The sequence below is a fragment of the Sciurus vulgaris genome (genome assembly GCF_902686455.1).
Source record: "Sciurus vulgaris genome assembly, chromosome: 13".
Taxonomy (NCBI): domain Eukaryota; kingdom Metazoa; phylum Chordata; class Mammalia; order Rodentia; family Sciuridae; genus Sciurus; species Sciurus vulgaris.
This window is the reverse complement of record NC_136474.1, coordinates 57,548,127-57,561,487: the sequence shown is the minus strand read 5'-3', so window position 1 is coordinate 57,561,487 and position 13,361 is coordinate 57,548,127. Positions and strand designations below refer to the sequence as shown.

General features: G+C 44.7%; 1 protein-coding gene across 1 annotated transcript in view; it reads left to right on the top strand.

Annotated features, from left to right (window-relative positions):
* The window catches only part of B4GALT6 (beta-1,4-galactosyltransferase 6), a 116,983-nt gene extending 103,885 nt beyond the window's left edge, over positions 1–13,098 (top strand). Inside the window, exon 9 of the mRNA XM_079108753.1 lies at positions 12,819–13,098. Within this exon, the coding sequence (XP_078964879.1) occupies positions 12,819–12,825 (7 nt within the window). The 3' untranslated portion in view covers positions 12,826–13,098. The remainder of the gene's footprint in view (positions 1–12,818) is intronic.
* Positions 13,099–13,361: the final 263 nt, after the last annotated feature.

Below are 13,361 nucleotides of genomic sequence, written 5' to 3'. Positions count from 1 at the left end.
TTTGAAAAAAAAAAAATAGTGACCCTTTTCTGGATGAATATCACCTCCATGTCACCTTAAATGCTTAGGTAAAGGACTGGCAGGCCCTTTGCCATAACTATGCATCCCCTCTGCCTCAGGAGACCCAGAGATGGTAAAATAGAGCGCTGTGTCCTGAAGAGGAAGCCCTCCATGGCTCTCCTGACCAGGCCTGCATTCAGGAGAGCATGCCCAGGGAAGAGTTCAGTCAGTGAGTCAGGCCCATCTGGAGGGTGAAGAGCAGTCCTAGGTCTTGGCAGTGAGGAAAGTTTCTAGGATAACTTTGTCCTTGAGCAAATGAAACCACCCATTGAGAGAGTGTGTCAGGAACTGGGTTTATATACTTCCAAGTAGAGGTGTGCAATAAACTGCTTGATTGGTGGTTCAGACCGAAACTGCCCAACACACTTGAGAAACAGAGATGGCCGCAGGGTGTGGTGGTGGCCTATAATCCCAGCAACTCAGGACCCTGAAACAGAAGGATTTCGAGTTCCAAGTCAACCTCTGCTACTTAACAAGGCCCTCAGCCCCTTAGTGAGACAAGGGCTGGTGATGGAGCTTAGGAGAGGGCCCTTGGGTCATTCCCCAGTATTGGGGTTAGGGAGGAGAAACAGACATGCCAATGTTGGGTTAGGCATTGAAGATTTTATGGAGGAAAGCTTTTCATGAGAATGGAGTCCACTATCAGAACCAAAGACCCAGAAGTGAAGAAGGGAGTAGGAAGAGGTGGATTCTGCCACTGAAATGGGCTTGACTCTTGGCCTGCAGAGAGCCTGTCTTTGTTCTCCACTTTCCCTCCTCCCCTCTGTCTCTCCTCCCTCTCCTCCTTCACCCTCATATCTCCCACTGGTTCATCTAGCTAGCTTGTTGTCTCTCTTCTATGACCTCCTTGTATCTCTACCAGAGAATGCACAGAGCAAGTAGCTCCAACACACGTGAGCCCATTTGAGTCAGAAGCAGTGTGCTCCTGCTAACTGGAAGAACAGATCAAGAGGGAACCTGGGCCTCTGCACCATCCAGGGCTTATAGTCAATAGGCTCCCTACTCAGTTTGTAGGACTCCGGACATGACTGTTCTGGAAAACTACTATGGAGCCTTCTGTTAGATACTTCACAGTTTTGCCCTTCGGTTCTTGCTTTTGATGCTGCCTGAGTAGCTGTTAGAACAGAATGAGAAATTAAGACCCAACCACTTAAGGCAGCCAGTCTGTGCTCTGACCTGGGTTTAGGGAGGCTCCGTGTCTGCTGCCCTTGACCAGACCTCCTCTTGCCTGGGAGGGCCTGGCTCTTCCTTCAGGGCTGTCTGCATGCGCCCATGGTTAGCTAAAGAGGAATGGACTTGGGAGCTGGAGCTAGAGGGGAACTAGGAGCATTCTGGGGCCTTGGCATACCATTTTGATGGGATTCTTGGTTAAGATTTGGCATCCAGGGCTGGGGAGATAGCTCAGTTGGTAGAGTGCTTGCCTCTCAAGCATAAGGCCCTGGGTTCGATCCCCAGCACCACAAAAAAAAAAAAAAAAAAAAAAAAAAGATTTGGCATCCAAAACCCATCAATTTTACTTCACTGGTTCTTTCAGTGTAGTGCTTGGAAAGCAATTAAAAAAAAAATTGGGAAAGCAATATGTATTTTTTTAAATAGTGCAAATAAGGTTGGGAGATTATCTGGGGATTTCACAATGGTTGGTTCCTCTTAAGAAGGATAATCTGAACATGAATGTATAAAAGGTGCAATTTCAAGTCTTACACAAACTGCAGGGGCTACTCTGGGTGAGTGGAAGCTGTGAACACAAAGAAAATGATGCGTACAAAGAACGGGAGGTATCTCTGGAGCCACAGGAACTCCTGAAGTTGGTTTGGCTTCTTAGTTCTTGGAGCTGCGGAATCAGCAAGAAATCCTGCGTGAGAGGCTCTCACAAAATACTCCTCTTCTCAAAAAAGGCAAAACAGATTCTTCGTTCAGCTCCATTTTTCTGGACTTCTTTGCACTTTTGGGGGACATTTGTATCTCTGGGATTTCTCTCATTCGCTAGCAGAATGCATTCTGTTCTTCCAGGGGGAAACTCCTCAAGCAGCCACACCATATTGCTGAGTTGTTCCTAGAGTTTTCATGCCTCCCGCCCCACGTGGACGGCAAGCTGGATTCCCCTAGAGGAGCATGGCTGTGGGTCAGCAGACTTGTTTTTAAATCCTGCTTTTATCACTGTCTGGGTGTGTATGCCAATTTCCCTCTCGTAGGGCTTCTGGTTTCTCAGAGTTTCTGGTTCCTCTTCTGCATCACTGAAGATTGCTAAGGTTTGGAGGAAACAAGCTCTGGAAAGCATTAGTTTAAGAGCCAATTCTTGATCTATCCCTTTATTTTATTTTAATTTATTTTTGGTACTGAGGATTGAACCCAGAGGCGCTTTCACACTGAGCTGCATCCACCTATCCCCTTTAAATGGCAGGCAACTCAGTGACCTGCAATCCCCAGTCCTTTTTATTCTTTATTTTGAGACAGGGTCTCACTGAATTGCTGAGGCTGGCCTCGAACTTTCAATCCTCTGGCCTTAGCCTCCCAGATTGCTGAAATTACAGGCATGCACCACCATGCCCAGCTACCCCTTTCATTTGTATCCTTGAATGACTTCTCAGAAGGCCTCTGTTTAATATTACCTTTTTTCAGCTAGGCCTGTTCTTTTTTTCCTTTTTCTTTTTAGTACTGCGGTTTGAACCCAGGGGCTTTTTACCACTAAGCTACATCTCCAGCCCTTTTTTATTTTGAGACAAGGTCTCAAAATAAAAGTTGCTGACCTTGTGAGGTCAGTCTTGAACTTGCCATCCTGCTGCCTCAGCCTCCCAAATCACAGGAGCCTTCCAAGCCACCATGCCCAGCTTCAGACCTGTTCTTTAGTTGCAAAATCATAGAAATTTATTGAGAATGCCCAGCCTGGAAAGTAGGTTAGCAATTACCAAGTACAAACTCCCCACTTTCCAGATTAGAAACTGAGGTTCAGAGAGCTGTAGCATCTTGTGAAGAGCAATGCCTAGCAAGCTTGGGGCTTGCTACATGTTCAACACAGCACACTTACTCCTTACAACAACGCTGTGAAGTGGTTATTCTTCTCATCTTCAATTTACCAGTGAGAAACAGAGACACCAGATTTGAGCAATTAACCTATGCTATACACTAAAGGCCACGCAAATAGTGAAAAACCAGAAATACATCAAGTTCATCCTTTCTCTGCTCACGGTTACTTTGGTTACTTTTTCCATACCATGAAGAGGACAGTCCACCACCAGGTCAATATGTCACAGGAAGGCAGGGGGCTGAAACTCCAAACATCAATTCTTGTGTTCTAATGAAAGAAAATGTAAAGTCAGATATGAAAAGTCATGCAAGAGAACTTTATTATAGGTGAAAGTAAAGTAAAAGCAAAGTGAGGCTCAAGCAGAGAGCACACTCAAGACGGAGTGGGCCATCTCTGGGCAGAGAACGACAAAGAAGACAATGCTGTCTCCAAATTTATTACCATTTGATGTTTACCAGGAGAGCTGGGGACCACCTTCTGTACTCCTTGTCCATCAGGTGTTCAACTCCTCCTTCACCTCAGGCGGTGCAGTATTTGATCTTAGTGGGTTCTTTCCAGAACTGTCATGGGGGCATCCTATTTAGAGGGGCTTCATCTACAAGTCAATCCCATGTTAATGTGGCACTGGGGTCAATAGCTGGTCAGAAGTTACCTTAGTGCACCTGCGCTACTAAAGGAATCTTCCTTCCCAGACAACTGGAGACACTTAGAGCCATAATTCCTAGCTTCACATCAACCTCAGTGGACCCTGTCAGGAGTTAGTTCCGTTAATTCTTTCCTCTTGATGTGATTTACAACTAGCTCCCTTGCTTCTGTTTATTTTCTACGAATTAACTCCCACCCTCTCTCATGCTTTCTCATCTACTTTGGAAGTAGTTTAAAGAAGACCCTAAAGAAATTCAAAGAACACTTGTAATCTTGCCTGCATTTCACTGCTCATTGCAAGCTACTTTCTTTGAGGTCAAAAATGCCCTTAACTAAAACCATGAAAGTATCATCTACGGAGAAACATCTAGAATTTACTACTCTTGGTGGGCGGCACATGCCTGTGATCCCAGTGATTTAGGAGGCTGAGGCAGGAGGATCTCAAGTTCAAAACCAGCCTCAGCAACTGAGTGAGGCCGTAAGCAACTTAGCAAGATCCTGCCTCAAAATGAAACATTAAAAAGAGCTGGGGATGTGGTTCAGTGGTTAAGCACCCATGGGTTCAATACCTGGTACCAAAAATAAATAAATAAATAAATAAACAAACAGGAAAATGCTCAGTGGTAGGACTCTACTGGAATAAATTCCTTGGACCAAAAAATAGATAAAAAATAAAAATAAAAAAATAAATTGCCAGACTTATTTAGAGTCGTTTTAGGTTTACAGAAATATGAATGGGAAGTACAGAGATAAGACTGGAAGAAACCAGGTGTGGAAAGCACTTGCTTAAAAAACAGTCTGTCCTGTCCTTTTCACACGTAAATGGCTTATAATGAAACTTCTTCTCAGTATCTTGCCCTCTTTCAACCAGGCCTTGCTCTTCACCTCCTACATACCATCTGTTCCATTTAGCCCACACGTCATCTCCAATCCCCCACCCCACAACTTCCCCTTATTAACACCTAGTATCAGTATGGTTAAATTTTTTCCTGTGCTGGGGATGGGCCCATGCATGCTGGGCATGTGCTCCATCACTTGGGCTGCATGCCCAGTCCTATAAGTGTGGAACATGATGAGCCCATATTGACAATTACTAGCTCAAGTTCATTTCTCACATTAGGTTTTGCCAATGTACCATTGTACATTGTGTTCGCCATCATGGTATCATACAGAGCATTTGCCCGTATTCCTCCTCTTCCTTCTTTCCTCTCTCCCTCTAATTCTTGGCCATCTCTGCTCTTCTTGTTTTACTGTCTCCATAGTTGTTCCATTTCCAAGTACCCTAAAGTTGGAATCACATAGTAGACCTTTGGGATAACCTTCTTTCATTTAGCCATATGCTTTTAAGCTTCCTCCATTTTTTTTTTTTTTTTTTTTTTTTTGCGGTGTTGGGGATTTGAACCCAGGGCCTTGTGCTTGCGAGGCGAGCACTCTACCAACTGAGCTATATCCCCAGTCCCAGCTTCCTCCATTTCTTTGAATAGCTTGACAACTCATTTCTTTTGACCACTGAATAGTATTGCATTGTGTACATGCAACACCATTTGCTCACCCATTCGCCTATGAAGGACATCTTCATTTTATGGAAGTTTTGGCATCAGCTATGACAAATTAGAACAAAACTGCTATTGATGTTCGTATGCAGGTTTTTGTGTGGTGGAAATGTCTTTGTTTGGTAACTAGAATAATTGGCCCAGCTTTGAGAATAACCTCAGCTTCTCCAACTACATGGATTTTTTTTTATCTGGTTTGCTTCACCTAACACAGGAATTCCTTCCTTCCTGGAGCATGTATTTCCTCATTTAAAGAGGAATTGCAGAACTCAAATGAATTGCAGAACTCTGGGACTTGACAACCACTTAGGGCCCAGATCCACATAATGACCCCATGGGTCCCCAGACTTAATTAGATGTAGGAAAGCTCCTCACTCTCAGGGCAATCAGCTACCACAGGGGCTTTCACCTAGAGAAAGCTCTCACATGGAAGACTCTGGAACATGGCAGGTCATTCATAGCACTTTGGCCATAAGCAGGCTTCTTATGGACTTTTAATCCCACTGTTCCTTCTCCTGCAGCTGACTCAGGAAAGGGCTACTTCTCCCCTCTGACGTTCTCCAGGGCACAGCTCAGGTTTGGAAGAGCAACTGTGAGAACTGTTAAGAAAGACTTTTAAAAGCTGGTTGTGGTGACACTTGCCTGCAACCTCAGTGACTTGGGAGGCCGAGGTGGGAGGAGTACAAGTTTGAGGCCAGCCTCAGCAACTTAACAAGACTCTGCTTCCAAATAAAAACTATAAAAGAGCTGGGGATGTAACTCAGTGACAGAGTCTCTGGGTTCAGTCCCGGGTACTGAAAAAAACAATCAAGGGTAGGGACAGGGCACAGGGATCTCAGCTAATCTACACCAAGAGGGAAACTTCTGGATGGTTAGTACTTCCCCCTTTCCCTGGGGCCATCGGCAGTGGGGTTATGGAAAATGTCACCAAGTTGCAATCACTCTGTTGGCTCAGTCCTGCTGTTCTTTTACCTGAGGACCGAGACTGGGAAGAGTCTCATTTTCTATTTGCTTCTATGTTCACACAGCCATTTCTTCTCTCGCTTAAGATTTGATTTTTATTTGCTTCAAAAAAAAAAAAAAAAAAAAAAATAGCCCTACTAGAAAGCACTCCCCTGAAGAGCCATCTTAGTGATGGCAATACTTTTCGTTCTGAGTCATTAGGTTTTTTTCCTCTTATGATTATTTTCCATTGTTTTCAATAATCTTTCGTTAACTTTAAATGAAAATAAAAATATGCTCCTGAGGCCATTTGAGAATGATTTTCTTGGGTGATCGAATCAAACTACCCCTTTTTTCCAACTGGTAATATTGGAAATAAAAGGTAGAATTGAAGTGAGTGGAAGTAAACAAAATGGGGCAGATGCTTTTTTCCTAGTGATGTGGATAAAGGAGCCTGGTGACACAGGTATTCTAATAACCCATGCCTGAAATGTCTACGTTTACAAGCCTGGTGTCTAGGTGCAGTCCAACGCTTGGAAACACTGACATAAAGGGTAGGGACATAAAAGGTGACCCTGTCAGAGACCAGGTTGCAGGTGGGCTCACAGGAAGGGGCGGCCCTCGGCGATACTGATTCCTGGGGTTGAGAAGCAGAACTGAAGGCCTGCTGGGCAGACCTACCTGCAGAGGCTACAGCTCGAGAGCAGGGACAGGCAGGTGACAGGTCAGTGCTTGATGGTTGGGCCCCTCCTGCTCAGCCTAGGTAATTTGCTGGACTGATCTGTGACAGACAGGTGTATTCAGTGTCAGCACTGCAACCACAAAGGAGGTCCCCAACCCAAAAGGATGATGAACAAAACTCACGTGCCAAGGTCCTGCTTACTTTTTATTGTGAAATACAGTTATGCACAGAATTAAGAACAGTCGAATGCCTTACATATGACTCATAAATATTCTTTAAAATAATGGTTAAATATTTGGGTTTAGTTGCGAAATAGGTGGCACTGAAATTTCCACTTGTGCCAAATCTAGAAATTTAGTTACATTCCCTGTACTGATGATGACAACATCTAGCGTGTCCTATGATAAAAATTACTCATCAAATACATCCTCCATGGACAGGCATCAGCAATGCCGCCTTAATTACTGCAGGTGACTTCCACTTATACGATACCCGACTAGAGCTGCCACAGAAGAGTTTAGGATACAAATGGACTTGACGTTGTCCTTCTCTGGCATTGATTTCTCATTGGTGTTTTATCTGCTTTTCAAACTTCTCCCTTTGGGAATACATTCATGTGCCACATAACCATGTTCCAATCAATGACAGGCCACACGTATGTCTGTGGTCTCATCAGAACACAAATGAGCTGAAAATTCTCTTGTCTAGTGATGTCATAGCTGTCGTGACATCATGGCTACCGGGACATCAGAGCCCAGGGCATCACTCATGAGTCTGCGGAGTTGCTGATGTAAACAAACCTACTGAGCTGCTGACTGCAGGAAAGTCAAACACATACGTGAACAGCACCTAAAACTTGATCATAAACGACTCTGTTGGGTTTATGTATTTACTGTATCATGCGTTTTATCCAGGTTCAGTTTCTCTGTGATTATTGGCTTTCCCAAAGCCCTCAAGACCCATCACCACAACTGTCCCTATTATGTGTTCAGCAGCAGCCTGGCCAGAGGAAGGGTGCTTCTTTTTATCAGGAAGAAACACCTTTGACTTCTCCTCTGGTCCTGTGAGCCAGGATTAAGCCACAAGGCAGGTCCTGGCTGCAAGAGTGTGTAGGAAAGCCAGTGGCTGATGTTTTCAGCTTGTATCCGCCAGAAAGGAAGACGGTCCAGGGCAATGGCAATTAGGACACCGCTGGCCAGGGCATCTTAATGCTCTAGAGACCTTAAGGTCTTGTCTAGAAAATATATAGCCCAACCACACTGTGATTTCTCACACCGAAGCCACGCTGATTTTCAACTGCTTCCTATCCTGGTTGGAGGAACAGATTTTGACACACCAGAACTATTCTCGAAAACTCTAAATAGGAGACAAACAGGAAGCTGGCACTTCCTTCCTCACTGTGTCCTGTATCCTGCAGTCATTTGTGAAGTAAGTGGAGATGGCAGGAACTGGTTGAGAGCTCACTGACAAGGAATGAGAACTCTGGCAAGAAGAGTGAAGGCTTTAGGGAAAATGTTGGTAGCAGTGACTGAAGGATATGGAAAATCACATCCCCCAGGAAGGACAATGGGCCCTGAGCGCATACAATGTCCCTTATCTGTAACCTCTGGTTGCTCAAGGCCTCTCTCCCTGCTGCAGCTGAAATTTGTCCTGCTATGACTCAGCCGAAATTCACCTGCCTGCCAAAAGCCCACCAAAGGAAGCTATCTCCTCCCATGGCCTGGCTCTGCTAAGGCCCTATAAAACTCTGACTTTTGCTGCAGACCCCTGCCATTTTCTCCCTCCAAAATGTGCCCCTCTGATGCCTGACTGACCTGTGCTTAATAAAAGGCATTGCCCCCATTTTGGTCATTTTTGCATATAGTAACATGTTTAAGTCATGAATTATGTTGCTCATCAGAGACTGTCACATGCCAGCTACCATCTGACAAATGTTCAATCTATGGCTTTTGGATAGAAAATGTATCAAGTCCCCTCATCCCTTGGCTTCCCACAGCTTTTTTCTAAATTCAACCCACACTTCTTAGCCCTTCTACGTGTGTGTGTGTGTGTGTGTGTGTGTATGTGTGTGTGTGTGTGTGTGTGTGTGTGTGTCTAATGACATGAAAGTTATTCTGTAGCAGGATTGAAATGTACACACCTGGACTGGTTGATTCCACAGTCAGTTTTGGCTATGTTAGGAACTGCGTTTTACAGAATCTCCCATCCTTTATGGATCCAAAGTTAGAGTTGGCCAAAGGAGAAACTCACACCATACCCTTGGAATAGAACTCTCTGCTCCTGAATAGGACCTGACTGATCCACACTGCAATTCAGATGTACAGAAAGTTGCCCTTTGTTTATTGCATTACTGGGGACTGAACCCAGGGCCTCCCACATGCTAGGCAAGCCATCCACCACTGAGCCATGTCCCCATCCCTCTTAAATTTATTTTTGAGATAGGGTCTTGCTGTTTCTCAGGCTGCCCTTGAACTTGTGATCCTCCTGCCGCAGCCTTCTCAGGAGCTGGGATTACAGGAGTGTGTCTCCACACCCATCTTCATTTATTTTCTATAGTTCACGTTTGGAGACCTTTTTTCTATTAGTGGAGGGGAAAGGAGTGGGGGACTACTAAACTTGCTAAGGAAAACTTGGAAGAAGCTCTGTCTCTGATGACTTGAAGCAGTAATTTCTGAGCTGTGTTAAACTGTTTTGTGACTCTCTATTTTTCTAAAGTGTTCCTGAGTGAGGGGGAGCCTACCTACCCTCTTGGTGGAACAGGCCTCTCCCCAGCATGCTGGTTCCTGTCTTTCCCTAGTGACCTGTGCTCCTCTCCCTGGAGATGTGGTTAATTTCACAAGATCAATAGCTGGGCCCTGCCGCTGAAGTCCAAGGCCTCTGATATTGCCTCCATTGATGAGTTGCCTACCCTGCTCTCATCTCCTGACCTCATATATCTGCTGGTTCTCCTGTCTTTTGGGTACCTTTGAAGCAAGAAACAAAGACAGGCAGTTAGTGTAGATAGGTGATCGGGTCGGATTGAGAAAATGGAGGCCAGTTTGGGTCGGGGAAGTTGGAGACCACCGCTGGGAAATTGGAATGTTCGTGTCTCCAGAGTGATTACCAAGATTACCTGCCTATACTACCCCTCCCCAAAGGTTGTTAATGATGCAACTCCTGAGCAGTCAGGGAGCTGCTAATCAATGCCCCCTGGGCTGCCGCTCCCTCCCTGCCAAGCGCTCCACCTTGGCCCTTCCAGCCCACCTGCTCACCTCCAGCCATTCCACCCACACCTCCCAGTCACTGTGCAGGGGGTGAGGAAATGAACTAGATAAGGGAGAAGAATGCAGGAGAACAAAGGAAATTTAGATGTGTAAAAGGGACAGGACTGTCTCATCCTATGGATTCTGTCTTTGGATCTCCTTCCTCCTGGGAGAAGCCTGTTTTACTATTGTTTAAATAAAACTTCTTACTTTCTACTCTACACTTGCCTCGGTGCTTCTCTGGTGTTGTTCTTGAACATTTGTAACTAGTGGTATCACTTCCACACCCATCTGGGACCTCCTGTCCTCCATGCCTAAGTGTGAAGGACTCAGAGAGCTGTCGGGATCTTCTACAGGTTTTGGGAGAATTAACAAGCGGGGAGGAAAATGTCTCTAGAAGTCACCAGAAGGTTGAGTAGCAGAAGGGGTGGGTTTGAGCCAGATCTTGGGAAAAGAGAGGACTGACATAGAGGAGCCTGAGGTGGAACAGTTCCAGAGGCTGGAACAGTTCAAGTTCTTGGGTGTGCCCAGGAGTGGGGAGCAGAAATGGGGTACAGGGAAAGCTGAATAGCGAGAGTGATCTCACTTTGTGAGTGCGCTTGGGAAGCCCGAGGGCTTGCGGGGAAGCAGAAGGAAACTCGGGAGAGCAGAACAACTGTGGACCTTGGAAGTCAACCTCCTGAGTCTAAACCCTGGATCCTCGGTCAAAGGTAACTCCTTTCTTGAACCTCACGTTCCGCGGGTTATTACACAGGAAAATGACATTCTTTCTGCAGCACAATTGTGGAATACTCTGCTGAGTCGTGATCACCATCATCAGCCATGTTCATCTCCCTTCATTAGCTGCCAAGTGCTGGAAAGGAAAGCAGTTAAAAACCAACCTCCGTATTTCCTTTAAATACCCCTTCACTTTCCTTTGAGTTTTTAAAATCCAGATGATGCATGCGTTTATTACACCTGTTTCCATTTTTGACCTTTTTGTTCTCATATTAAACCAATGGTGTATTTTACAGTTTCCGGCACCTCGAGTACAGGAAAGGCGGGATTTGCTTCTACTCCAGGTGGGCGCAAGGGTAAAGCAGGGTTTGGTATCCTTTTTGTCTCATTTTTGCCACTAGGTGGCACATCCCTTCTGTTACTGCTGCCCTGCCCGCCCCATCAGTGGACTTAAGAAATAATTGAATTTTACTGATAAAAATAGAGTTGAAACTTTGAAATGGAAAAAAGAAAGTAAGATTTCGAATTGACAGATCATCAAAAGGAGAAGTTTCAAAAACAGAGAATGCTTGCACTTCACATAGTGCATGGGGACCACTTAAGGCATCTTAAGATTGATGCCTCCTTTATGAAGAGAATGAGAAGGGATTAGCTTGAAATACTAGCAAGAGGAATTTCAGCGAGACTTCAGGAAGAATTTCCGGATACAGAAGCTGTGAATTTTGGGAGTGGATATCCAAGGATGATAAGTGGCCCCCTCTTCCACTTTCACTGGTGAGGAGGTGGTTCCCCATTGAATGATGGAGCTAGTTGACCTTCTAAGCTTGTTTCAACTCTCTTTGAGAATATAAATGTGTTTTCCTCACTTGTTGGAAATCATTGCTATCATTGCTGTTATTTTCTCCACTGGTGAAAGCACTGACTTTTCAATTTTTTTAGACTTCAAAGCATTTTGCAAAAGGTTTTCATTATTATGGGCTGGTGTGGATCTCTGCATAGAAAACTTAGCAGCTACAGAGTCTAAAAAAGGGGTTCAAGGTCTCCCAATGATTCAGACTGAGCAAGTAGGGACTGGTCCAAAAAGCAGACTATTCTCTTTCAGAGATCATATAAGAGTTTTATTATTTTTTTTTTATTTGTGAACTTTGATGAGTTTTATAAACCGAAGGAACAAAGAAAACGTGTTTTGCTCTGAAAGGAAAAAGAAAAAAGAAAGGAGAAAAAGGGAAAACCTTCAAACCAACAGAGACTTTGCCTGACCTTTACAGCCCCTGCCAGCCTCCGCTGTGGCTGTACCTTGTAATAACTCTGATCTTTCTGCTGCAAAGGAATGCTAATCAGCCCTTAGCCCACCTCTATTTGTTACTGGTTGCTAAGCAATAGCTACAGATTAGCAGATCATAGGTGCATGGATATTTCTACTCTGTGCTTTTGTTTGGAGTGCTGAAAAATAGTTGAGGGTATTTGGGGAAAGAAACCCTCTTCTATGTCGTTGGCACTTGGATTGTTTAAAGAACCCGTCTCTGTCCCAACAAATCCGAAGATTGGAACAGGCAATAAACAAATGGTTTCCCTAGCTCCTAAAGTCTCTCCTTCTTAGCTTTTTTTTTCTGGTTCCTGTCATTATTTCTTTCTCCAGGGCTGAATGTTCAATGATGCAAAAAAACAGGCAGCAAATCACAAGCTTCACATATGTTGTAGCCTCACTAACCCTCGGCTCACTCATCCATAAAATGGGGTGAAAATAGAATTCAGCGCTGGAACGGCTGGGAGGATAATATCAGATATTGGTACGAGAAGCACTTGGCAAGGGCCTGTCCAGAGAAAGCAGGCAGGACGTATGCACATGTCATTGGTACCACTGTAACTGTTGTTGTGTGTTAGATATCCTCTAACATTATTATTCCAGATCATTATTCCAGAAGGGAGTGCATGTTTATTTTCCTTTGTAGAAGATGACTACAACAGTTTTTGACCAAGATGAGAACCACTGAGCAAGAAAGGCCACTGAGCCTGGAAGCTTTTCCTAGCAGCGTGCGCAGGTGTGCCTACCCACTTGAGCTTCACGTTTGATTTGCTTATTGGAAAAGTGGGCCAGGGGTGGTGGTGGGTAGACCTAGTCCCTGTGCCTTTGTATCTTTGCACTCACCAAAAAGAATTTGGCAGTATCCCTGTCTCACCTCTAGAGCATCTCCTCAATCCACGTGTTGCATGGCACAGAGCAGATTTTGAAAGAACTGTCAGTAAACTTCTGGTTACACTTTAACACAATAAACAATGCTGTGATGAACACCCGTATACATTCGTGTTTTTCATAATGGTCCGATTATGTCCTGAAGTAAAATTGTAGAAGCCAGACTGCAAGAATCTGACGAGTTTTTGGTGGTCATTAGAATGATCACATCCTACACCTGGGTGCAGGTGGTCTTCATCATTGGGGCCATGTCAGGATTGAGGAGGAAATACTCAGAAAATTTGTTTCCTTCTATATTCCT